The sequence below is a fragment of the Bos taurus genome, chromosome 23 (assembly GCF_002263795.3).
Source record: "Bos taurus isolate L1 Dominette 01449 registration number 42190680 breed Hereford chromosome 23, ARS-UCD2.0, whole genome shotgun sequence".
Lineage (NCBI taxonomy): Eukaryota > Metazoa > Chordata > Mammalia > Artiodactyla > Bovidae > Bos > Bos taurus.
The window spans coordinates 49,603,944-49,630,681 of record NC_037350.1 but is presented as its reverse complement, the minus strand read 5'-3'; the positions used below and the strand labels follow the sequence as shown (position 1 = coordinate 49,630,681).

Sequence of the window (26,738 nt, the reverse complement as noted above, 5' to 3'; positions counted from 1 at the left end):
AATGAGTATATGTAACAGCAGAAGTCAGTCAGTCCCTACTGAAGAAGGAATCAGGACTGACTCTGTGTCTGTGGGTAACGTGTGGTGGCAGAGTGAGCGGGGCTCCTGGCCTGCCTCTGAGGGGTGGGGCATGTGCCTTCTCCAGGCACCTGTACCTCCCCCCACCTGCTCTCTGTCTGCCCCTGCCACTGTCTCGGGTCGTCTGCTGTGTTATTTCTTGGAGCTCATTTCTCAGCTGGCAGCGCTGTGCTGATTTCTCAGCACGGGTTGCTTTTGCCTTCCTTGGGACCTCGTGCAAGCGGTGTCACGCGGTGTTCTGTCTCGTTTCACTGGGCATGGTGACGTTTGGATTCGCTTGTGTCGCACAAGTCAATGCTTGTGCTGTTTTGTTGCGGGCAGCAGTTCAAAGTGTGGACATACCTTGTTTCCTTCGATCGCTTTCCTGTTGACGGACACTTGTGTCAGCTGTTTCTGTTAGGAAGAAGCTGCTGTGTCCCTTCTCCTACAGGTCTGTCCATGGACATATGTTCCCGTTTCTCTTGGGTAGATGTGTAGGAGCAGGATTGCTGAGGTAGGTATGTGTTTAAGGAGCTGTTACACAATTTTCCACACTCACCCATGTTGACCTGAAGCAAATAGCCAAGTATTTCTCTAGCAGAGATGGATTTATCCAGCATCAGCAGAGAATTACAATTCAGGGTCTCATCTGTGGCAACCACTTGTAAGTCTGGACCTCAAGTGAAGGAGCAGCTTTTATAGAGGGGACAAGGGAGGGGGCGGGCCTGGTAAACAGAGCGTCGGCTTCTCATTGGCCAATTCCTGACCGGAAGAAGGAGCGTCTTCTCCTATCCGCTCTGCAATGGGTGCAGGGGTGAGAGCTCCCCCTGCTGGTCGCCCAGCTCTGTTTAAGTGGATTTTCTGGTAGCATTAAACACCAGCATGTATGAAAGTTCCAGTTGTCTTGATCCTCATTGGCATTTACTCTTGTTGTCTTAATTTTAGCCCCTATGGTAACTCTCAAATTTAGGTGATATAAGCCCTCCAACTTTGTGTTTCTGTTTCAAGGATCTCTTGGCTTTTTTAGATACAAAATTTTAGCGTTGTCAATTTATATAAAAGAGCTTTGGGATTTTTTATTGGGATTCTGTTGTGTCTGTGTATCAGTTTAGGACAAATTGACAAATACCGAGTGCTGACTTATAAACGGTGTATCTTTCAGTTGATAGGTATTTGATTTCTCTCAGTCTTGTTTTGGCATTTTCAGCATGGATATTTTAGATGTTTTATTGAATGTATTTGTGATATTTTGCTTTTTGGTTATATTGTAAATGGAGATTTAAATTTTTCAGTTTTATTTAACACTACTACATAAAAATACCTAATTTAAAAACATTTTTTGACCTTCACTGATTTTTTTTAATTTAATTCTGTGACTACTGAACTTACTCATTTTTCCTAACAGTTATTGTGGTTTCCTTTATTTCTGCATTTTTAAAATCAAGAATGAATATTGAATTTTTTTACTCAACATGTTTTAATTACGGGAATTTTAAACATCTGAGTTGAAAAGATTTTACAGTGAGCATTCACAGGCCCACTGCAGACTATTCCCTGAGCATTCTGCTTGTCATCCTGCCATCTGTCCATCAGCACATCTTAAGTGTCCACATTGGAACACTCCCCACTAATAAACTTCATTTAGCACACAGTTGATTAACTTGAATTCCATATTTGTTATGGCTTTTTTCTATTGATGTAAATTTTTCTAATAGCCTTAAATACTACACTATAAACACTTAAATAGTACTGTTGTTGTTCAGTTGTCCAGTCGTGTCTGACTCTTTGTGACCCCATGGACTGCAGCATGCCAGGCCTCTCAGTCCCTCACCATCTCCCGAAGTTTGCCCAAGTTCATGTTCAGTGCATTGGTGATACTCTCCACCCATCTCATCCTCTGACGCGCTTTTCTCCATCAAATCTTTCCCAGCGTCAGGGACTTTTCCAGTGAGTCAGCTATTCACATCAGATGATGAAAATACTGGAGTTTCAACTTCAGCATCAGTCCTTCCAAGGAGTATTCAGGGTTGATTTTCCTTAAGATTGACTGGTTTGATCTCCTTTCTGTCCAAGGGACTCTCAGGAGTCTTCTCCAGTACCACAGTTCAAAGGTGTCAATTCTTTGGTGCCTTGACTATACAGACCTTTGTCGGCAACGTCTGCTTTTCATCATACTGTCTAGGTTTGTCGTAGCTTTCCTGCCAAGAAGCAAACGTTTTCTGATTTCATGGCTGCAGTCACTATCCTTAGTGGTTTTAGAGCCCAAAAAGAGGAAATATATCACTACTTCCACCTTTTCCCCCTCTATTTGCATGAAGTAATGGGGCTGCATGCCATGGTCTTAGTTTTTTTAATATTTAGTTTTAAGCTGGCTCTTTCAGTCTCCTCCTTCACCCTCATCAAGAGGCTCTTTCCTTTTCACTTTCTGCCATTAGAGTGATAGTCATAGTCTAGTAAACTATAGTCAGAGTATACTATTGCGTAAAGACTATATAGCTGACCTCAACAAAGGCATATACCTGCGCAGCCCACAGTCTCCCTGGGCTAGAAAATGTCACCCCAGGCAGGAGGCTAGCTGATGCCCCTTCACAGTCAGTTCCCTAAGAGCCTTTGTTTTGTTCAGTAATAGGGGTGGGGGTGGGATGAGGGGGGCTGGCTTGTTCAAGAATTTTCATTTAAATAGACTCATACAGTGAGCAGTCTTCTAGGGAAGGTTTTTCTCATTCAGTGTGAGGTTTTGAGACTCACCCGTATGTGTGTGTCACTAGTTGATTTCTTTTTGCTGAGCTTACTGTACATACTCGTTTGTCCAGTGACTTGCAAACGTGGACTGTTTCTAGCTTGGGTCCATTATGAACACAGTTTCTATAAATAGTTCTGTACCAGTCTTTTTGTGGATGTATGTTTTCATTCCTTTTGGGTAAGTAACGATTGAAATTGCTGCGTCATAGGGTGGGTATTTGTTTAGTTTTATAAAATGCTGACAGACCTTTTACCAAAATGGGTGTGCCACTTTAAAATCCTGCCGACAATGAGTGTATGAATCTTCCAGTTGTACCTTCTTGGTGTTTTTTTCTTTTTAGCCATTTTAATGGGTATGTAGTGGGATCAGATCAGATCAGATCAGTCACTCAGTCGTGTCTGACTCTTTGCGACCCCATGAATTGCAGCACACCAGGCCTCCCTGTCCATCACCAACTCCCGGAGTTCACCAAGACTCACGTCCATCGAGTCAGTGATGCCATCCAGCCATCTCATCCTCTGTCGTCCCCTTCTCCTCTTGCCCCCAATCCCTCCCAGCATCAGAGTCTTTTCCAATGAGTCAGCTCTTCGCGTGAGGTGGCCAAAGTACTGGAGTTTCAGCTTTAGCATCATTCCTTCCAAAGAAATCCCAGGGCTGATCTCCTTCAGAATGGACTGGTTGGATCTCCTTGCAGTCCAAGGGACTCTCCAGAGTCTTCTCCAACACCACAGTTCAAAAGCATCAATTCTTCAGCGCTCAGCCTTCTTCACAGTCCAACTCTCACATCCATACATGACCACAGGAAAAACCATAGCCTTGACTAGACGGACCTTTGTTGGCAAAGTAATGTCTCTGCTTTTCAATATGCTGTCTAGGTTGGTCATAACTTTCCTTCCAAGGAGTAAGCATCTTTTAATTTCATGGCTGCAGTCACCATCTGCAGTGATTTTGGAGCCCAGAAAAATAAAGTCTGCCACTGTTTCCACTGTTTCCCCATCTATTTGCCATGAAGTGATGGGACCGGATGCCATGATCTTCGTTTTCTGAATGTTGAGCTTTAAGCCAACTTTTTTACTCTCCTCTTTCATTTTCATCAAGAGCTTTTTAGTTCCTCTTCACTTTCTGCCATAAGGGTGGTATCATCTGCACATCTGAGGTTATTGATATTTCTCCCGGCAATCTTGATTCCAGCTTGTGCTTCTTCCAGCCCAGTGTTTCTCATGATGTACTCTGCATAGAAGTTAAATAAACAGGGTGACAATATACAGCCTTGACGTACTCCTTTTCCTATTTGGAACCAGTCTGTTGTTCCATGTCCAGTTCTAACTGTTGCTTCCTGACCTGCATACAAATTTCTCAAGAGGCAGGTCAGGTGGTCTGGTATTCCCATCTCTTTCAGAATTGTCCACAGTTTATTGTGATCCACACAGTCAAAGGCTTTGGCATAGTCAATAAAGCAGAAATAGATGCTTTTCTGGAACTCTCTTGCTTTTTTCATGATCCAGCAGATGTTGGCAATTTGATCTCTGGTTCCTCTGCCTTTTCTAAAACCAGCTTGAACATCAGGAAGTTCACGGTTCACATACTGCTGAAGCCTGGCTTGGAGAATTTTGAGCATTACTTTACTAGCGTGTGAGATGAGTGCAATTGTGTGGTAGTTGAGCATTCTTTGGCATTGCCTTTCTTTGGGATTGGAATGAAAACTGACCTTTTCCAGTCCTGTGGCCATTGCTGAGTTTTCCAAATTTGCTGGCATATTGAGTGCAGCACTTTCACAGCATCATTTTTCAGGATTTGGAATAGCTCAACTGGAATTCCATCACCTCCACTAGCTTTGTTCGTAGTGATGCTTTCTAAGGGTGGTATGGCATTGTCTATTTGCATTTCCTCAAGAACCATGAGGGTTCATCCCTTCTTACTGTGTTTCACTGGCCATTCAGGTATCTTCTTTTAGGAATGTATGCGTAAATCTTTTGCCCACTTTTAAATTACATTTTGGTCTTTTTGTTATTGAACTCAAGGACTTCTTTAGTTATCTTAGGGACCAGTCTTTGGAGATAGTTTTTCCTGGATATTATCTCCCCATCTGTGGCTTGTTTATACATTTTCTCAGCATTGTTTTCTGATGAAGTCTGGCTTACCAATTTTCTAACATGGTTATTGCTTTTTGTGACTTAAAATGCCTTTGCTTACCTCCAAGTCACAGAGATGATGTGTTATTTTTGCTATGAAAGCTTCATAGAGAGACTTCCCTGGCAGTCCAGTGGTTAAGACTTCTGTACTTCCAATGCAGGGAGTGTAGGTTCCCTCCCTGGTCTGGGAACTAGGATTCCACATGCCACAGGCGGTCGGAGAACCTTTGTTTTCTTTCTGTTTTGTGCAACGCTCAGCCCATCCCAACTCATTCCTGGGCCCTGATTGCTGTGTGCTCTGAGGTCAGTGAAAGTGGGCTGGGTTTTGGAATGACCCTTTTTGATTAATTCTACTGCTCTGTAAACTGTCAGAGGACTTTGCTGTGTTAAGGAAGGTTTGGTTTTACTTCTTTCACATTTTGATTTTGTAGATTGAGTTTTAGAAGGAAATCCTAACAAAAAGAACATGTGTCTGCAGTTCTGTGCTTTTATGAAGAATTTGTTTCATAAAAAATGTTTGCATTGAAATTCTGTACTAGAAGTGGATGCTTGTATATATTAACACTTTAAGAAAGTGCGTCGATACTAGCTATCAGAACCAGTTATGAGGTGGATTTCAAGAGGAAGGGACTCAAAACCCAAAGAGTTCTTCATGCATTGTCTTGTGATCAGGTGTTCCTCACCACAGAAGCGGGCTGAGATAATATCGAGCTTCTAGTAGAATCTTCAGAAAAGGCGATGGCACCCCACTCCAGTACTCTTGCCTGGAAAATCCCATGGATGGAGGAGCCTGGTAGGCTGCAGTCCATGGGGTCGCTCAGAGTCGGACACGACTGAGTGACTTCACTTTCACTTTTCACCTTCATGCATTGGAGAAGGAAATGGCAACCCACTCCAGTATTCCTGCCTGGAGAATCCCAGGGACAGGGGAACCTGGTGGGCTGCTGTCTGTGGGGTCGCACAGAGTCGGACACGACTGAAGCGACTTAGCAGCAGCAGTAGAATCTTGGTGAATGCAGGCGATGTGCCCTCTTGTGGGAGATGATTTCAGCCAGAGAAGGAATAAACAACGCTTTACTTTCAAGCTGTCAGAAGGGGGAGGATGTTTGTCCTTGAAGGGGGAGGTCATGTCCCGGTTTGGTGTGAAGTTGTTGTGAGGGGCTCGAGGCGGCGGTGGCTTGACTGACCCACCGTGTGTCCGGGCGCGGCCCGTCTCTGTACCCGCGTCAGCTGCATGTGCTGTCCACACGCACCACGCCCGCGCGAGAGTTGGTGGAGCCGCGCGAGATTGCGCCCTGGGCGCCGCGTCCGCGCGAGAGTTAGAGCTGCACATGCGCGCTCAGGGCACCTGCGCCTGCCTGTTTGTTGCTGTGGCGCGCGCTGGGAGCCTTCCGGGTTTCAAATAGTTGAAGGAAACCAAAAGCGTCATCTTCTAGGGGACGCGTGAAAATGATAAGCCCCGGCCTTAGTGTCCACGAGTGGAGTCGTGTTGTCTCGGTGCTGCAGTGGCGGAGCACCGTGGTTGGCCGCCCGCACGGCCCTTCACAAGTCCTCGTCTCCTGGCTGCGGCTCTTGCCTCCTCCTTCCGGGGTCCGAGCAGCGTCTCACCGTGTTCGCTCACAGCGCTGCCCAGGCCCTGGGGGACCGGCTGGGGGGATCCCGTGGACCTTGATCGTCCCGGAGGGAGCACCCGCGACACGGGGACGGAGGAGGCCCGCCCTTCCTGACCAGACCCGGCGCCAGCTTGAGGGGAACGGGCGGGAGGGAAACGGGCACCCCTGGTTCAGCCTCCCTTGTGCTTCTGGGGTAGAAATTGATACAGAAAGAAAATATTAAACATAGTTCGCTTTTACAAGGTAATCTCTTTAGTCCCTTAGATTTAAAACTTTTAAGTTATTGCTGTCATGAAATTGATTTGTGTGGAATTTTCCAGAAATACATGTTTTGGATGGAAATATTTACGCCCTTAAACACAACTCTTCACGAACAAAGGAGTGGGAGAAGAGCCACTTTGCAAGCTCCACGCGCTGCCGTCTGGACCCTGTGGGTCCACTGAGCAGGCCTGAGGCTGGTGTGATGGGGGGTCATCTGCTGGGTCTAAAGTCTACCTTCTGCTGAAACAGGCCCTTTCTTTACCCTTCATCCTTGTTGCACAGAAGCAGTAAGGTGTTTTTAACTTCAGGCTTTTCTGTAGTTGTTATTCAGCTGCTCAGTCGTGTCGGAGTCTTTGCGACCCCCTAGACTGCGGCAAGCCAGGCTGCCCTGTCCACCACCAGCTCCCAGAGCTTGCTCAAACTCATGTCCATCCAGTCGGTGATGCCATCCAACCATCTCATCCTCTGTCGTCCCCTTCTCCTGCCCTCATTCTCTCCCAGCACCAGGGTCTTTTCCAGTGAGTCAGCTCTATGTGTCAGGTGGCCAAAGGTTCTGTAGTTTTTGGGCTTTGATTCTCTGTGCCCCAGGTAGATACGCTGGAGGGTTTGAGGGGGATGTCTTGACAATAAGGGAGGTGTCCCCAGCTGCACTTAGCTTTTGCTGTTTGGGAATGCTGAGCATTCCCAATGGGCGATGCGTGCTGTGGTGGGCAGGTACACCGTTGTGTCATCTGGCCTAACCTGTGACTTTGCTGAAGACCTTGATGATGGCTCAGACCTATGTCCTTAATTAAAGAGTTGCCGACTGTGTGGCTGAGGCCTCTGCCTACAAGGGATGAGGTGCCTGCTGCCACTGGGGAAGTGGGCTGGTGGTTTCTGTGTAGACCGGAGAGATAACAGCAGACTCTAAGTATTTCCGCAAGAACTTGGGAGACATTTATGTTAAATGTATTTTGTTCACATGAATCATAGGCAGTCTCCTACTAACATGTAGGACATTAATTAAGGTGGTGGAATTTGTCACAGTAATGGTAATAGCAATATGTTTCATGGCAAGGGTGCATGAATTGTTGTGGGATGTGCTGATCGTGAAATTCAGAGATTAACAGCATCTTCCTTTAAAGATGTTGGCGTAAAACTAGTTAAAACCCAGTTTGAAAAGTAAATAACCTGATTACCAAGAAAGCGTTAGGTCCTCTGTTGACCTTTTTGATTCTACCCGAGTGCTTCTGAGTAGTACTTGGAGTACAGACCCCGTTTGCTCAGTGGGCTGGTGTGGACCACCTGGCACAGACCGCAGCGGTGCTGTTTCTGGAGCGCCTGCTGTTGGTGCCACGATGACCAGGCAGAGGGCAGGCGATGCCCAGCACTGCCCAGTTGTGACCATGAAACTGGCTCAGGCCTTCAGGGTTCGTTAGAACAAGTAGAAAGAGGGCCCTCTTTGAATCACACCAGAAAAATAAGCAATGTGACTCACGTTCATATGTTCTGGGCCTAACATTTGAGCACTTTGACTTCATCTCAGGAAAACCGTTAGAACCTCGAGTGTTCTGTCTCTAGACAGGTTGGCTCCAGAGGGGACGACCATTTACATCACCTGTTAACGGTTTTTTTTTGTTTTTGATGTTCCGTTTTCTCCTTGGAAGAAAAGTTATAACCAACCTAGACAGCATATTCAAAAGCAGAGACCTTACTTTGCCAACAAAAGTCTAGTCAAGGCTGTGGTTTTTCCAGTGGTCATGTATGGATGTGAGAGTTGGACTATAAAGAAAGCTAAGTGCCAAAGAATTGATGCTTTTGAAGTGTGGTGTTGGAGAAGACTCTTGAGAGTCCCTTGGACTGCAAGGAGATCCAACCAGTCCATCCTAAAGGAGATCAGTCCTGGGTGTTCATAGGAAGGACTGATGTTGGAGCTGAAACTCCAATACTTTGGCTACCTGATGCAAAGAGTTGACTCATTGGAAAAGACCCTGATGCTGGGAGGGATTGAGGGCAGGAGGAGAAGGGGACGACAGAGGATGAGATGGTTGGATGGCATCACTGACCCAATGGACATGAGTTTGAGTAAACTCCGGGAGTTGGTGATGGACAGGGAGGCCTGGCGTACGGCAGTCCATGGGGTTGCAAAGAGTTGGACACGACTGAGTGACTGAACTGAACTGATGTTCCATTATTATTAGTTACCCTCACAGTTTATTTTTCAGGTAATGTGTTCATACTTTTCTCTTTTCCTCTCTAAACAGGTTGAAAGGATCGTTGACAAAAGGAAAAACAAGAAAGGGAAGACGGAATATTTGGTTCGGTGGAAAGGCTACGACAGCGAGGACGACACCTGGGAGCCAGAGCAGCACCTGGTGAACTGCGAGGAGTACATCCACGACTTCAACCGGCGCCACACCGAGAAGCAGAAGGAGGGCACCTTCACCAGAACCAACCGGACCTCCCCGAACAATGCCCGGAAGCAGATCTCCAGATCCACCAACAGCAGCTTCTCCAAGGCCGCCCCCAAAGCCCTAGTGGTGGGCAAGGAGCACGAGGCCAAGAGCAGCCCACTGTTTGCCGCCAGCCAGAAGTTCCGGAAGAGCCCCGCGCCGGGCCTGGCTGCCCGCAAGAACATGGACCTGGCCCGGTCGGGCATCAAGATCCTCGTGCCCAAGAGCCCCATCAAGAGCAGGACCGCGGTGGACGGCTTTCAGGATGAGAGCCCCGAGAAGCCGGACCCCGTGGAGCAGGGGCCGGAGGACACGGCAGCCCCGGAGGCGGCGGCCGAGAAGCCGGTCGGGGCCCTGCTGGGCCCGGGGGCGGAGCGGGCGCGGATGGGGAGCCGGCCCCGGATACACCCGCTGGTGCCGCAGGCATCCGGCCCCGTGACGGCGGCCATGGCCACAGGGCTGGCCGTAAACGGGAAAGGTGAGTGACGATCTCAGAGGGGCGTGGGGGTCCCCTCACTTCCGCGGTTCTGCCCCAGAAGGCAAGCTGGCCGGCCTGATCCCGGGGGCTTCCACGGGCCCTGCTCCGGACAGAGCAGGTGTGTCTGTGGGAACCCTGGAGAGAGTTCACTGGCCCGTCCTCTCTTTACCGGAAGCCTGGGGCGTCGGCCTCTGAAATCAGCACTGGCTCTGTCCCATCGGCTGCCCGCAGGCTAGCCCACCGCCTGCGGTTGGTTTAAACAACGCCCTCCTCTAGGTAGGTCGTGGCTGGTGTTTCTTTAGTTTCTGCTTTTATGCATCTTAACACACTGGGTCTCATGTTAGGAATCCATCTGAAATTTCAAAGTGAGCAGTATTGATGAGAAGTCACGGTTCTTACTGTCCCAGCTCATCTAAATAACCAGAAATGCCTTTCAGTGAGGGTATTGACCACAAATAGAGCCTTTGGGACTTCGGGGGGGTCTCTCTGAAAGGGGGGTCTCTCTGAAACAGCTGTTGGGATCTTTATTTCAGAGAAGGGGTCCGTTCAGCACGGATGCTGTTTTCTGTTGTTTTTACGCTGTTCTTGCCCCTGGACTGTGCAGCTCAGGTGGTCATCCTGTGGGCTGCCCGACTGCTGGGTCACGCATCTGGGCATCAGCATAGACGGCTTCCCTCCCAGCGCTTTCCCCAAGCCTGGTGAGCCACCACCTCTAGGATTCTGCTGCATCTTCTCTGATGTAAGCCTTGCCTCACGGTGGGTCCTGGTGCCTTCTCACCTGCCACGGCTTTCTTACCGGTCCCCTTGCTTCTGCCCTCTGAGAGCCCCCATCCACTTCCCATCCGTTCTTGAACGGGACAGGCATCCCCAGTCGCCAGATGGGTTGCTCCACCGTCGCCTCGGTCAGCAGGTGCCTCCGAGTCTGCTGGACCTCCCCTGCCTGCCTGCTGCCTCCGGGGCACCTGCTCTTCTCTGCCGGGAGCTGCCCCGGCCCTCCCTCACCTCGCGGACTCCGGTCCCCTCTGGTCTGGGACCCACTGCTCCCCCACCCCATCCGTGGGCAGGACTGGGGGCGCCCCTCGACTGTGTGCGTGTTCCTCGGGCCACGCTCAGTGGACTAATGCGGAACGGGGCACAGTGATGGCGTGGGGGGCTCTGCTCCTCTGAGACCCCACTCGGCTGTCTTGCCGTGGTGGGTTCCCCCAGCTTGGTCTTGGGGCCTGGATCCCAGGGAGGGGGACAGGCTTGTTTGTCTGACGCGTACTTTGCCTGGGTGCTCTGCCCCTCCCTGCCCTCGGCCTCCGGGAGCTTGTGTGAGCCACGGGCCTTTAACTCGGTCTCAGGAAGGGCTGTAGCGGTTCGGGGGTAGGCGAGACCTGGTGGTGGCCGATAGAAGGCTCCATTTCATGGGGAGGTCAAGTCGCAGAGCTTGTGGGGTTCAAGCAGAGCAGGAATCGGTGCTGTTTCTCAGTTCCTCCCGTCTTGTTCTCTGCACCATTGCTGGCTGCCCCCGCCAGATGGACAGACGGATGCATCCTCCTGCGTGGCAGATGCCGGGCCCTGCTCTGAGCCCGGCTCTGCTGCTGCAGATGGGGCCTGGGCCTGCGGCAGACCCTGTGTGGCCTGTGCAACGTGGCCTGTCACCTGAGAACGGTTTTCACATCTTCCGATGTTTGAGAAAATCAAGAGGAATAATACTTCATGAGCCATGAAATGTAAGAAGCTCTGATTTCTGTTTCATAAAGTTTTATTGGAACGCAGCCTTGTTTGTTCACGCTGATGGTCTGTGTCTGCCTTCCCGCTGCAGAGACAGACTTGAGTCACTGTGACAGAGCCCACATAGCCTGCGGGCTGAAGGGGGTACACACTCACACCCGCCCTGGGTTACACACACACAACACATGCACTCCAAGACCTGGAGTCACTGTGACAGAGCCCACGTAGCCTGCGGGCTAGAGGTACACACACACACACACACTCACTCTAGGTTATATAGACACACTCGTGCGTGCACACACAGAATCTCTGTGACAGAGCCCGTGCAGCCTGCGGGCTAGAGGCACACACACACACACACACACACTCGCTCTAGGTTACATAGACACACACGTGCATGCACACACACACACACATCCCACTCTAGGTTCACACGCCACTGCTCTAGGAAGACACATATACAGAATCCTCGTGACAGAGACATCGCCTTTGAACTGAAGAAGGTGTGTACACACACACACTCACACTCATTCACTCATTCTGCCTTGGTCTAGGCAGCCACGGTCCCGGTGGGCGGACTCAGATTCTGTGGTTGATCGTCCCAAACTAAAAGCTGTCTTGACCCTTCTGTTTCAACGTGCTGCTCTTGGCACAGCTCTGCAGGGTTGGCTGCCCTTAGTAGAAGCCTTAAGTTCTGTGCAGGGTGTGCTGTGGCTTCTATTTGAATTAAAAGTTGGTAACTTCTTTTTTTAGTACTGTGACCAGTTCAAAAATTTTCTTCAGTATCTGTAAGGGTGGCTGTGGTTAAAACCACAAGGGGCATGTGAGCGTAAAATCTCACAGGCCTTTCATCTTGTTCTGTGGGGCGGGGGTGGGTTGGGGTGAGAGTGACTTACTCCCCAGGGCCCCTGGAGCGTCCTCCTCTCCTGCCCCCTCAAATCCACCACAAATTGAGACCCTCCCCTCCGTGCAGATGGTGGGGAGGCCAGCAGCACCCTGGGAGTGTCTGCAGGGCCGCGGTGGGCCCGGCTTGCAGGGGTGTCGGGGCTGCTTGTCGGGGTCGGGGCGCCTCGCCTCCCATCACCCTGATGCGTAGAAGGCGCTAGACTTGGGCTCCAGGAGGGATCTTCTCTCATGGGGCTCAGTGCCCCGCGCCCCTTGGCCGGAGCCAAGCCTGCGTGTGGCGGGTGTGAGTCGGGCAGGACAGTGCTCACTGCAGGAGAGCTGGCGTCATCCTTTGTGGCCCCATCCCCGGGTCATGCTCACGGGAGCGGGTGCAGTTGCAGAGACAGGTCCACGGGCCAGAGCACAGAACCTTCCAGAAAAGCCCGTGCTCGCCCTTGGCGTGTCTCTTTCACAACAAGCTGGGCTGAGGCCCTTCTGAGGAGTTGGTCCGCGTTCGCACATTCTTAACACAGGGTTAATTTTAGAGCTGCACAAGAACACTGATTTGTTTTTCTAAAACTAATTGAAGCGCTGCTCGTGGAGTCATTGGGAAACGAACCATCTCCTATTCAAAACATTAATCGTGTAGGGGGATATTTTTGCTACCAAGCACAACAGATATTTAAATGTCTGTTACCCAAAAGAGTAAATGTTTCTGGAGAATTTTAACACACACACAGTGACTCTTACAGACTAACCATATGTGTTTAGTTTTTGATGATTTTAAGTATGAAACAGAGGTTTAAAAGATGAATATATTGCTTTATTCAGAAATAGAAAAAGTTTTAAATTTAGGCAGTGCAGCTGTCTTTCTAGTCTATTTTATTAATAAGTTAATGATTCTGTTTTTATGCTCTTTTAATTGCCTGGTGAATCCTACAAAAGCAATTGCTTTTAAAAACTATATTATCATTACTTTGTTTTTTGTGAATTCAAATATGTTGTTGATCACCATTCTACAAGTATGACTTTGAGAAAATGTTATTAGCAAACCTTTTTTTCTAATGACATCTAAACTTTATCAGTGTTACTGTGTAGGGTTGGCAGCTGGATTTTAAGTCCAAACTCATTGGTAAAGAACATGCCTGCCCATGCAGGAGATGAGAGTTCATTCAGTCCCTGGGTCGGGAATATCTCCTAAAGGAAGGCATGGCAACCCACTCCAGTATTCTTCCCTGGAGAGTCCCATGAACAGAGGAGCCTGGTGGGCTACAGTTCACGGAGTCGCAAAGAGTCGGCTACTAACAACAGGTTCAGGAGGAAAGTGACTGAGGAGACACCTCAACGGACCACGTTTTCCATCTCGTGAGCATTTTCATTCAAAGCAAGGACCCGGGAGGAAGCTTGCTGCTTCCAGAGAGGTGCACGTAAAGTCCTGCGCTGAGTACGTGAGACAGGTGATGGGCCCTGGCCCCTGTGCCCGTCAGGGAAGCCCAGAGCTCCTTTGTCAGAGGCAGCCTGGGGCTGCTTACTGCGTAAGCGTGGGAAGCACTGAAAGTGGGGGCTGAATCCCAGGGAGGTTAAGAGGCCCGGAGACTGGGGTGCAGAGGGGCCCAGCGGGGCCACCGCAGGGAGTGCCCGCAGGACAAGAGGGCGTTTGAAGCCACACAGCAGCAGACAGTCAGTTAAACGTGCGCCCAAGGGTGCGACACGAGGGGTTTCCCTTTGAAAGCAGCAGATGTCGGTTGGCATCTCCTGTCTGACGGGCCCCCGCGTCCTGGACGCTCCCAGCCGCCTGGACAAGCCCGGGTCCCTGCGGGAGGAGCCCCCGCCGGACCTCTGCACTCTGTGCTCTGCTCCTGGGGGACGCCCCCCCTCACTCTCCTGTGAGGGTCTCTAGGGACACTCAGGGATACCTGGGACTCGGGGCAGCATTGACCAGTGAGCCCACTTCGGGGTCCCTGTGACCGTGTGGTTTCTCTCTCTCTTCCCACTCTCTGTGGTGTCTGCTCCCGTGCCCGCAGTTCTTGGGGTCGTGGTCCCCAGAGCAGCAGCAGCAGCACCCGGGCACGTGCCCAGGCCCCGTCCCACCTCCCGAACTGGACTCTAGGGGGCCAGGGTGCCTCCAGGGGGCTCCAGTGCCATCCTGTGCTGCTTTCCTGTAACTTCGTGGTTTTGTGGAGCAGGATGGGAAATAATTGTCCGCTAATACTAAGTTCATCTAACTGTCCGCTACTTTATTTTAGGTTCTTATAGATTTAGTTCCTATTCAGTCTTGATTAAAATTGTCTTCAGGTGTTCATAATATCTTTTTATTAAGTATTTTAACAGTTAAAATTTTTAAAGAACAGGAAGACATAAAGTATTGGGTTGGCAAAAAAAATTCTGTCCGGTTTTTCTGTAATACCTTAAAACATCTCAAAGGGAAGAAAAAAGGTAAAAGTCCCGCCTCCCCCATCCCACCACCTCCTCCTCTGAGAACTGCTGCTAACAGTCTTTTCCTTCCAGAAACTATACAGACATGCGCATCTTTTAAATGCATCAGTGGGCTCCTGCTTGTCTTACGGTTCTGCCACGTAGGTTTCTTTTTTAACTTTATGACACATCTTGGATGTGTTTTCACACTCAGGTGAACAGCTCTCCATCCTTATTGTGGTCGTGGTTATTGACTGCGTGAACGTCTCTGGTGACGCCTGCCGTCCAGCGGTGGCGGTGGCCGCGCGCCTCTCGGCAGGGGGCGCTGTGCTTGGGCCCCGGCGGCCCTGCTCAGCGTCCTGGGCTCTGCCTTTAGGTGCGAGCCTGGCCTCAGGCGCACGCACGGGCGGTGGTGGGGCCTGCGTCTCGGAGCGTCCTTTAGGGGAGAACCACATTATATAGTTTTTTTCCCTGTAAGTGAATGTATTTTATTGATATCCCTGTCTTAATCCATAAATAAATAAATCCACAAGTTATCCATAAATGCTGTGAATGGGACAAGTACCCTGAGCGGAACGGGACAGTGTACCATCAACCGCTCCCCTCAGAATCCCGATTCCTTCCCCAGAGGGAACGTTCATGATGTGACGTGTGTCAGTCCAGATGTTTTTCTGTCTGCTGGTACTCTTCAGCGTGGAGTCCTGCCCCATAAACGTGCTTGGGTTTGTCTTTCTCACTTGACGTCACATCTTGGAGAACTTTCTATGTTAAGATTCATATCTCTGTCTCACTTCTTTTTAAGCTGTAAGCTTGATTTTTTTTTTTAAATATGATTTCCGCCTTACGGGGCTGCTGGGAGACAGTGCTGGGAAAGCACTCTGCCCTTGATCCGCGTGCTCACCGTTTTCTGTGCTTTGCCTCACTTCCTCGCTCCCCGCCCCCCGCGTGTGTGTTTATACCCACGTGGACGCACGTGTAGACATGCGGCTCTCCTGAGTCGTTTGAGGCTGTACGCTTGCTGCTGTGAGCAAGGGTGGATGCAAGGGCTACAGCGGACCTAAGGTTTTGAGCGATGGGTGCAAATTCATCTCTAAACCAACCTGAAGACCAGGTGCCCATTCACCTGTTAACTCTTCATAAATCTACCTGCCTGATGAGAAGGTAGAAAATGGTATCATTATTTGTTACAATTGCCTGTTTGCTTTCATTTTTCTGTTGATTTTCTTAATATATCCCTTGCCTATTGGGAGGGGGTGGGGGCAGAGGGTGGCTAGTTTAACTTTTTCAAAATGTGAAGACTTTATATCCACGTCAGCCTTACCGGGGACCACGCTTATCTCGTGTCTGAGCCCGAGTGTGTGCACATCCTCCTGGCCCCACACAGGACGGGGGCTCCCACGCCAGCGGGTAGTGTGCGTGGGCCTGTCTGGCGTCTGCCTTCAGGGGTTTACGGCAGCTGATGAGAGTCCCGGTGCCTTTTCTCCCATCACCTGCTTCATCCTGAGGGGGGTGCGGTCAGGAGCCTTAAAGTTTGATTTTGAAAATTAAACACTTGGCTCCGTCTGGGTCAGGGGTGAAGGCCATGGAGCCTGAAACGCGTCCTCTGTCTGGAAGCCCCTCTCTTCCCCAGGGCTGGCAGCTCGAGTGGGGGTCCACTTTCGACAGCAGCCTTCTCTCTCCAGCCCACGGGACTGATTCTCCTGATAGCTGTCGTCATGGCAATTTCTGGGAGTCTACAGGGATCAGAGCCTTAACAGGAACAATCTCTGGTTCTAATTCAACCCTCAAGTCAAGTAGTTAACGAGACGTGGTATACGTCAGGAGGCATGCCCACAATTGTGATTGTTCCATGGGTTTTGCATCTCATCCCGTGAGTGAGTCCACCTGTCATGTGTCAGACGGGGCGGCAGGACTGAGACGTCAGCGCGGTGCTCGCACAGACAGTGGTACCACGAGAGGTGGGAGAGTGTAGGACGGCCGGACGCCCCCTGACCTCGGCCTCCATGGGACCCCGCGGGCTTGTGAGAGGGGCGGTGTGGCGGGAGCAAGGCTCCTCTTGTTCCCTGTCTCCAGGCTCTTGGCATTAAGCCTAATCGCCGTCACCACGGAGGAGGACAGGTTAACTGTGCTGCTCAGTTTTACGAATGAGAAGTTGCTGTAACTGCCAAGTATTCCCTTTTAGTACAGGTCTTGGAGTTTTGGAAACCGTGAGATAGAAATGGTATAACCGTTTCTGTATATAATGTGGATATATAACGGGGCTTGGCATACAGCCAGGGGAGAGCCAGCGTTGGGGGTGGGGTTTGAAATCAGGTGACCAATGCTGGGTGGCTGCTGCTCAGCCTGAAGTTATCTGGTTTTTAAAATATTGTTAGCTCACATAAAAATTGGACCCAGCTTTTCAAGTCCAGCAGTGACATAGACACATCGGTATCTCACGGTGGTTGGTACTTACTTACGGTTGACCCTTGATGACCACCGCGGGGGTGTTGGGGGTGCCAGCCCTGCACACAGGTGAACGTCTGCGTGTAACTTACAGGTGGCCTCTGTGTCCTCAGCTCCTTCGTGGCCACAGTTCTGCCGTGTCTGCAAGTGGTGAATTCTGAGGTGTTACACAGCAGGTGTGTGTATGTACACACCGCACAGCTCTATACGTTTATCCACGGGCTCTTAGGTTTTTCCCTGTCTTGGCTATTGTAAGTAACGCTGCTGTGAACAAAAGGGAGTGTGTATCTTTCTGAGTTAGCATTTTTATTCTCTTCAGATAAATACCTAGAAATGGGAATTGCTGGGTCATATGGTAATTGTACATTTAAAATTTTTGAAGAGCCTCCAAAATGTATTTCCATAGTGGCTGCACCTGTTTTTAGCAAAAGTTGTTGATTTTAGAACTTTGATCGAAGGATCCAGTCATACGAAGGATCCAGTCATAGTGGGCTTTAAAGTCCTCATTAATAATCAGTGTGAGAGTGCCTCTTCTAAGCGTTGAATAGACTCTCGGTTTCAATTTTGAGAAAGTGGTTTTGTGTCTTTAAAGATGACATGGCTGTTAATATCAAGAGGGAAGCAGTTACTGGCTTGATTTGTCTTGCTTCCCCAAGTACAGAAAGGAAGCCTGCCTCTTTCAGCGTGTGTTATGGAAAGTTACAGAGGATCATAAGATTGTTGGAGGGGACAGCCAGGCGGCGAGGACTCTGAAGTTAGGAGTAAAAAGCTGAGATACAAGAAGAAGCTTTTGAGCAGATGTGTAGGTGTCTCAAGGAGTATGAGTGAGTTCTCATCATTTGAGAGCGTAGAAGTTACTCTACTCCCCGGAAACGTCAGACTCTTGCTGGGGGTGGTTGAGAAGCAGCAAAACCACGTGTGATTCTGGGGATGTCCTCTGTAAGGCGGTCCTGTGAGCCAGGGTTGTTTGTTTTATTTTTGCTTTCTCTTGAGTTTGGGGAAAATAAGCAGCCCCAGTATTGACCCTGATATTTTGTGATCAAAGTCAAAATTATATGGTTTCAAGATGAATTTTTTTTCTCCTAAAACTACCATTGCTTTCATTTGTTTTTAATCATCATATTCATTTTGAAGTTTCCAATACAATTAAGACAGCTCAGAGGGGAGCCTAGGCTATTGTTTGTTCGTTTGTTTTCAAAGCGGGAGAAATAGCGGTGGAGGTGGCCAGGAGGAGCGACTTCCCTGGTGAGGGGCTGTGGAGGCGGCTGGGCCTCACTCTTCACAGGAATGTTACACCCGCCCTCAGAGAGGTGTGTGCGGAGTGCAGACAGCGTGGTGTCAGGATGCGCGCGCGGGTAATTTCCCACCGAGCTGGGGGCGCTTCACCCCTCGGCCCTGTCAGCAGCTGCCTGTGTCTGCTCCGCTCAGATCAAGGAGAGAGATCACTTACAGGTGTCTGTTTGGAGCAAACGTGGCTTCTTTCAAGCAGCCCCAGAACTGCTTTTTTAAGTGAATTGTTTCTAAACACAGGCCGTGATTCTCGTCTTAAGTAGTTCACTTCGGTGATTCTATGACATTGCCATACTTCTTGCTTTTCACCGAGGACGCAAAGTCTGGTTGAATAATTCTCGGCTCGGAAATAGTCCTCGTACTGAACGGTGATCCCCTTCAGGCCTTCCAGGGGATTCCCTCTCTCCTGGGTCTCGCTTGGTGAATACTCTGGACCAGAGAGGGCAGTCTAGCCTAGGGGGTCAGCACTCTTCTGCTGTGAAGAGCCAGGTGGGAGGTGTTGTGGGCTTTGGGGCCAGATGGGCTCCGATGCCACACTCGGCTCTGCTGTGAGGGGGCCGCCGGCAGCGGAGATGAGACGGGTAGCTGGGCTCGTGCCTGGGTCTGGCCTGAGGGCGCTGTGGGCAGGCCCCTGGTCGCCCATCCGCTGGCCTCCAGGCTCTTTCCTCCTCGCCCTTACCAGCCCCTTCCCCTCAGGGAGCACAGTCTGGTATCCTAGAAGCAGGGCCCTCACCCCTGATGGTCCTGAAAGCACGTCGACCTTCCTCACATCTCCACGTGAACAGGACCTGGCGTGACATTCCAGTGGCTTCTAGTGATCTGAGAAGCCCTGTGTGTGCTCTGTGCACAGTGCCTGAGACAGGCCTCTGTGGGGGCTATGATGTGGGCCTTTTCCAGTCTGCGGACGAGTTCTTAAGTTCTCTGATGGTGTTTTGATGAACAGGAGTTCTTAATGTTATGTACTCCAGTTTATCCGTTTCTTCTGTTGCTTTCTGTGCTGTTAAATCCTTTCCTCATCTCCAGACCCGCTGTCTTACGCTGTCTTCTAGAAGCTTTCGTGTTTAGGGCTCTCTGCCTTGGAGGACGTGTAGCTGTCAGGCTCTGTACACCGTCACCCTTGCTGCATAAGCACCTCTGGTTATACCCGGGGCTGTCTCTGCAGGTCCGTCTCCAGGCTTCTAGTCTGTTCTCTCGTCCTTCAGCCAGTCCCACGTTGTCTTAACTGCAGTGTCTTGAGGTCTCGGCGTCTGGTAGAGGAAGTCCTCCCCCGTGTCCTTGTTCAGGAGGGCCCTGGTCACTCTTGGCCCTGTCCATGTCCACGTCCAGGGTAGGGTCAGGTTTAGGTTTCCACTCCCCAGGAGAACAGAGCCCTCCTGGGGTCTGAGCTGAGGTTGCGGTCACTGGTCATTTAGGGGAGATTGGTATATTTACAGTCAGTACAAGTGTCTTTTAGTCTTGTGAGTAGAGACGTTATATGTCTTGCATTAGCTGATTCCTTTGGATTCTCTTTTAATACTTTTGGATGTTGTTACAAACGGCATCATTTAAGTTCTTGTTTTCATGTTCTGTTTGCTGTTCTTTGTTCTAATTCATGGTTTTATCATTAAGGTTGTTTGCTGTAGAGTTATGTCGGGCACGTCACTTAGCTGTCATCATGAGGCCGTTAACATGCGATCTGAGAACCTCGGGGCGGCTGGGTGGGCGTCTGTGATCTCAACGGGGCTCCCTCCAGGTCTGCGTTCAGCTGCCTGTCCAAGAGCCACAAGACAGGGAAGTGCTGAACGTTTCCCGGGACCTCTTCTCTTAGATCTGACTTATTTTTAAATAGGAACATATTAGTGCTGAATTCAACCCTGAGTTTTAAAGGTGTAATCGAAGGATAAAAATAGTGATACATGAAGCGATGTTCAGCGTCACTAATTACTAGGGAAATGCAAATCAGAACCACAATGGGGTAGTACCTCGTGCCCATTAGAAAGGCTGTTACCAAAGAGGTGAGAGGTAACACGTGTTGGTGAGGGTTGGCGAAAAGGGAACCCTCCTGCACTTCCGGTGGGAATGTGACCGGTGCAGCTGCTGTAGAGAACAGTGTGGAGGTTTCTCAGAAATAAAAACAGAGCTGTGATCCGTCTGTGCTACTTCTGGGTATTTACCCAAAGAATGTGAAGGTGCTAAGTCAGAGACATGCACCGCTGTGTTCGTTGCAGCATTTACAGTAGCCAAGGTATGGAAGCAACCTAAGTGCCCACCAGCAGATGAATGGATAAAGAAGATGTGAGGCATAAACACAGACGCTCACACTCACACAAAGGAATACTAAGCCATTAAAAATCTAATCTTGCCATTTGAGACAACATGAACTTAGAAGGTAGTGTGCTAAATGAAACAGATGAAGAGAGACAAGTATTATATGATGTCATTCGTATGTAATATTTGTGTGTGTGTGTGTGTGTGTAAATGAACGGACAACATAGAACAGGGTGCTGGTTACCAGACAGGAAGGGAGGTGGAGGAGGGCAAGATGGGCAGACGGGCAGCGGCGTGGGACAGACGGACACAACGGGCTCTGCTGGTGAGCACGCTGCAGGGTGCACAGAAGGCGGGTGATAACATTGTGCACATGAAACTTAGAATGTTATAAACTGGTGTTACCTCAGTTTAAAAACTACAGCCACAGTCTTGAAAGTTACTCTTTCCTCATTCTAGGCTTATAGAAGATGGACATGTTTGGTACTGAAACATAGCTGAGGAGATGAGAAATACAGCAGTTAGGTCCAGAGGCGGGTTGAAAGAAGCACTGCACTGCTGTGTGTGCAGTAAGAGTAGCGTGTTTCCAGTGTGTGCGGGATGCACGTCAGGGCCTGGGTAGGTGCTTCACGTGCGTCGGTCGCCGTGTGGGGCAGCTGCCAGTGAGCGGGGGAGCCAGGAAGGGCTCAAGGCGGTCTGACTCGGGAGCCCAGCCTGCAGCCACTTCAGATGAGAGTGAAACTGAAAATCCTTGTTGGGGCTTGAACGGCCTCAGCCAGAACCGCCGGGGGCAGCAGCTTGGGCCTCTTCTCCTCCGGCTGATCTGGTCTCATTCTCGTGGCGGTATCCAGGACACAGAGGGGCAAGCTCCTGTCCACAGTCCCTCGGGTCTCTGTTCCAGCTTCAAGGCTGCAAGAGTCCACCAGTCCACAGCGGGAGACCCAGGGACGGCAAAGGGCGTGGATACAGTGGAGTTCAGAATTGGGTCCGTAGTTAGTTAAAAGGTTCACTCTATTTCCAGCAGTGTTTTATCACGAGTTAATATTGCATTGCCTACATCTGTTGAGATTTTTCTTTCCCATTTGTTCCTTTAAACGAGTCAGTTACTCTGGGTTCTGCTCCTTCCTCATCCCCTCCCCCTAAACACCAAGTCAGCCTTGAGTTCCTAGAATTAAAATTAACTCAGCTTGGCTATGATACTTTATGCTGTTTATACACGGTTGTGTTTGCTTTACTAAATAATATTATAAATGTAAGATCCTAACTTACTATTGGCATTGACCTGTAATGTTCCCCTCTTGGAATAGTAATCTGACTGTTCAGATTTCACTGTTTTTAATCTTACGGTAACTTATGTAATTTGAATGTAAACATATATGTTATATCAACAACTATCTATTGAGGTTCTGTTATTTGAATAGGTAATTTTTTTGTGTCTGGAAAAATGAGATAGAGATCACATACCGTAAAATGCGTGCTCTGAAAGTGCTGTACTTCAGATTTTATTAAACACATCCTCCTGTTATGCAGCCTAGCCGCTGTTCCGATCCTCAACATTGTCTTCACTTCAGAAGGAGATTAGTCTGTTGGAATCCTGCCCCTGTCCACGCTCCTCCCAGCCCCTGGCGACTAGTAACTCGCTCTCTGCTCTGCGGGTTTGCCTGTTCTAGACAGTTCACGTAAATGAAATCGCCTGGGTGGATTTTCTGTGTTCTTTGTTTGGCATGTTTTCAGAGTTCATCCGTGTTACAGTGGTAAGTGGACGCCTCATCCCTTTTTCGGCTGGATAATACTCTATAGTGTGAATATTGCACATTGTTGGTGGACGTCTGGGTCACTCCCTTGTTTAGCTGCTGCGCGTAACGCTGCTGTGAACACGTGTGTGCGTGCTCTTGCGTGGCCATGTTTTCGGTGTTCTTGGTTAAATCCCTGGAGCGGGGTCACTGGGTGGGTGACTGTGTCTTCAGTACAGACAACGTACTTTACCCTTCTTCCGGGAGGTGATTCTTCACACCAGATGTTTTGAACGTTAAAGATATTCTGTGTTCCTATGAGTAAATTTCCTTTAGGTCCTCATGAGAGAAATCTTGACTAAAAAGAAGCTGAATCCTGAGTGAGCGTCACAGGGAATGCTTCCTGAAAGTTCCCTGTGGGTTGAATTTTTACCCAGTTCTCGTCTGAAAACTCCCTGAAAGTGCAATCAGAGCCTGTCTGGAAGGGCCAGTGATGAGCCCGGGGCGGCCGTCTCTGGCGCCAGGCCCACCCTGCGGCCTGTGTGACCCTCCCCTTCCTCCGGGTGGTCACCCTAGCCCAGTGGCTGAGCTCTGAGGACAGGCATCAAGTCCTCACCGCCTGTTTGCTTTTAAAATAAAACCATACCTTCTCATTTTCTCATGGAGCGTCCTAAGTTCAGGGACACTCAGTGTCTCTGCGGTGGAGGTCCAGCCCCATGTCCATGCCGGGCGGGTCTGGGGGCCAACGAGGGGCTGGCACATCCCCACTCCTCCCCTCTGCCTGGATCAGCTCTGCGTCTGAGGCTCCGTTTTGGAGTCTGTTCAAGGAGGAAAACCCTCGTGTGTGTGGGGGAGCGCGGGGAGAGCCACCTCCTTGGTACACTCGGGGAGCCACTGAGTGTGCGGTCCGCTCTGTTGTGTGCTCGGTCATGTCCGGCTTTCTGTGACCCCATGGACTTGGCTTCCCTGAGAGCTCAGCTGGCAAAGAATCCGCCTGCAGTGCAGGAGACCTGGTTGGACTCCCGGGTCAGGAGGATCCCCCGGAGAAGGGATCGGCTACCCACTCCAGTATTCTTGGGCTTTCCTGGTGGCTCAGCTGCCTGCAGTGTGGCAGACCTGGGTTCGATCCCTGGGTTGGGAAGATCCCCCGGAGAAGGGAAAGGCCACCCACCCCAGTGTTCTGGCCTGGAGAATTCTGTGGACCATGTGGTCCTTGGGGTCTCAAAGAGTCAGACACGCCTGCGCGACTCTCACTTTCCTTCTGCCGTGTGCTGTCTCTTAGCCTTTGCTGTTTCTTGTTCCTTCTGGTTTGGGGAGCCCTGCGTGTGCGTGTGTTTGTTTCTTGATCTTTCCAAGACCCTCAGGGAGGGACTTCTCTTGGGTCTTAGAAGTACCAGGTCATCGACTTAAGCAGTGCATTTCTCATTTAGAATCATCTTTCACTGGGGTTTCCAGCCTTGCCCTGGCCTCCAGGAAGCCCAGAGCGAAGTCTGTGTTCTGCTCTTGCTGACCAGGTGCAGGACCTCAGCTTCCCGCGGTGCTGTCACCCAGCTTCACCTTGTTGAGGGCGAGTTGTGCATTCAGCAGCTTTGCCTTTGTGGCTTTACTGATCTCTCCTGCCCATCGAGGTCTAGACACACACTGAGCTGCGAACCTCGAGTCGTGGTAGCGTTTCAGAACACAGTTGAAGTTGGTGCAGGTGCTCTTCTGATTTAAGCTGTTGCTAATTCAGAGATGAGGTGAGGGTTGGGAGAAAGTCATTTCACATGAAGAACCCAGGTCTCCCACATTGCAGGCAGATTCTTTACCAGTGAATCCGCCTGCAACGTTGGAGACCTGGGTTCGATCCCTGGGTTGGGAAGATCCCCCGAGAAGGGAAAGGCCACCCTCCCCAGTATTCTGGCCTGGAGAATTCCGTGGACTGTATAGTCCGTGGGGTCACCAAGAGTCAGACGCGACTGAGCAGCGTCGCTTTACACAAGGGAGGAGTGCTGCTCTGCTGTCCTCTGACGCGTGGTTCGCAAGACCCAGGCTGCGACGGGGCGTGCGGACGGCACGGGAAGTCCCGATGACAGAGGTCACCCCTGGTCCCTAGCTGTTGGCTTTGCAGGTGGAAGGCTGAAGTAGGCCTCCGTGTGAATATCACAAACACCTTGACCTCGTGAGCCTCACTCTGGGTGATAGCGTGTGATCCAAGAAGGGGTGTTGGCGTCTCGGCCTCTGTGAGGCGCCCCTGCACCACCACTAGGAAATCAGCACTGGAGCGTTTTAGCCAGGAATGTACTGAATGCAGTAAATGTAGACTGAGCTGATGGTATCTGGAGTGCAGCCTGGGTTGTACTCTACATATATCTGACCACAAGTATGTCTTCCTTTAATATGTAGGATTTAAAATTATTGGGCAGGCACTATTAAACAGGGAAATCAGATTATAATAGATTCCTTACTTCTCTTACTGAAGCAGTAGTTGCAAAAGCTGGTTCTAAAAGTCAAGGCAAGTTTTATAAAGAAAAGCGTTGAGCGAATTCAGTCCTGTGTGAAATAAGGTAGGGTTGTTTTTGCAAGAAATAAGATTTCCGTAGGTAAGATGAATAGTAAGCTTCCACTGCTGGAGACGCACAACGTGTGGGTAGCTGTTACTCTTCTTGTAGTTGTTTTTCTTCAGAATCCTTTATTTCAGGACTAAAGAGTATGGGTCTGATAATTTTCTGTTCCTTTTTTGAAACTTTAAAGTGACACAGCATAAAGATTTTTGCTAAGCTTTTTTCTCTCCAGCATATGACTTAAACTGGAAGCTGTTAGTGAGAAACTAAAGGGCATTGCATTAAACCATCACCAGTCTTACTGGATTCACTTTAGGAACTTATCCTGATACGTGTATTTAGAATGATAGAATTTATATTGGTGGTAGTTTTTCCTTTTTATTTTACTTTTTCATAAGTAAAACGAAACTAAATAGCTTGAGTTTGCATCTGTAATTAAGATTTGACTCCCTGCGTGAAAGTTTCCCATCAGCCGCTTCAGAGAGTGCACTTCCCCAGTGAGGGTCTCCAGCCCTCAGTCTGAGACGCTGCTGCCAACAGCTTTGGGACGTGTGACTGCCTTTTCTGCTGAGCTGAGTAAAAGTGACGCTCAGACTTCCCTCTGATCACTGAGGGCTCCCTGCTTCTCTGGATCCAGGAACCCAAGTCCCCTGAGGGATGAGTGCCCTCTGGGCAGCTCAGCTGAACCCCCAGGGAAGATTGGAGCCGGCAGTGGGCTCTTCTGCACAAGACAGGCTGCAGAGGACTGACCTTTGTGCCAGGAAACCTCTGAACACAGCACAGACTCTCTGTGTCTCTGGTTGTGACCTGAACTGATGGTAGATGTTTGCAGAGTTTTTGGTGACATTCAGCAATACGTGAACTGTGAACTTCCAGATGTTCAAGCTGGTTTTAGAAAAGGTAGAGGAACTAGAGATCAAATTGCCAACATCCTCTGGATCATCGAAAAAGCAAGAGAGTTCCAGAAAAACATCTATTTCTGCTTTATTGACTATGCCAAAGCCTTTGACTGTGTAGATCACAATAAACTGTGGAAAATTCTGAAAGAGATGGGAATACCAGACCACCTGACCTGCCTCTTGAGAAATTTGTATGCAGGTCAGGAAGCAACAGTTAGAACTGGACATGGAACAACAGACTGGTTCCAAATAGGAAAAGGAGTACGTCAAGGCTGTATATTGTCATCCTGCTTATTTAACTTCTATGCAGAGTACGTCATGAGAAACGCTGGGCTGGAAGAAGCACAAGCTGGAATCAAGATTGCCAGGAGAAATATCAATAACCTCAGATATGCAGATGACACCACCCTTATGGCAGAAAGTGAGGAGGAACTCAAAAGCCTCTTGATGAAAGTGAAAGTGGAGAGTGAAAAAGTTGGCTTAAAGCTCAACATTCAGAAAACGAAGATCATGGCATCCGGTCCCATCACTTCATGGCAAATAGATCCCACCCTCGGAGAGGCAGGCGGCCTCCTGTGTACCTGCAGACTGCAAGGCTGGCTGGGAGAAAGGGAGCCCTGGCCATAGGGAAACAAATACTGTGTTTAATAAGGATTTTGTCTCTAGATCAAGAACTCTAAACCGGCTACAGATGCTTGTACAGTTTGTGTTTGATTGTAGTAACCTTTCTAGCGTTTGTCTCCTCCGCTTCCCTATCCCAGGAAAACCAGAGAAACTTAGCGAGAAAGTGGAAGTCATCACAGTCCAGTCCATGACTTGGATCTTCTCCAAGAGTTTGGTTATAATTGC

General features: G+C 49.7%; 1 protein-coding gene across 7 annotated transcripts in view; it reads left to right on the top strand.

Annotated features, from left to right (window-relative positions):
* The window catches only part of CDYL (chromodomain Y like), a 158,566-nt gene that overhangs the window by 114,683 nt on the left and 17,145 nt on the right, over positions 1–26,738 (top strand). For all 7 annotated transcript variants that reach the window (XM_059880405.1, XM_024983678.2, XM_059880406.1 and 4 more), the window contains 1 exon segment: positions 9,050–9,716. In XM_059880405.1, coding sequence (XP_059736388.1) covers positions 9,050–9,716 — 667 coding nt within the window.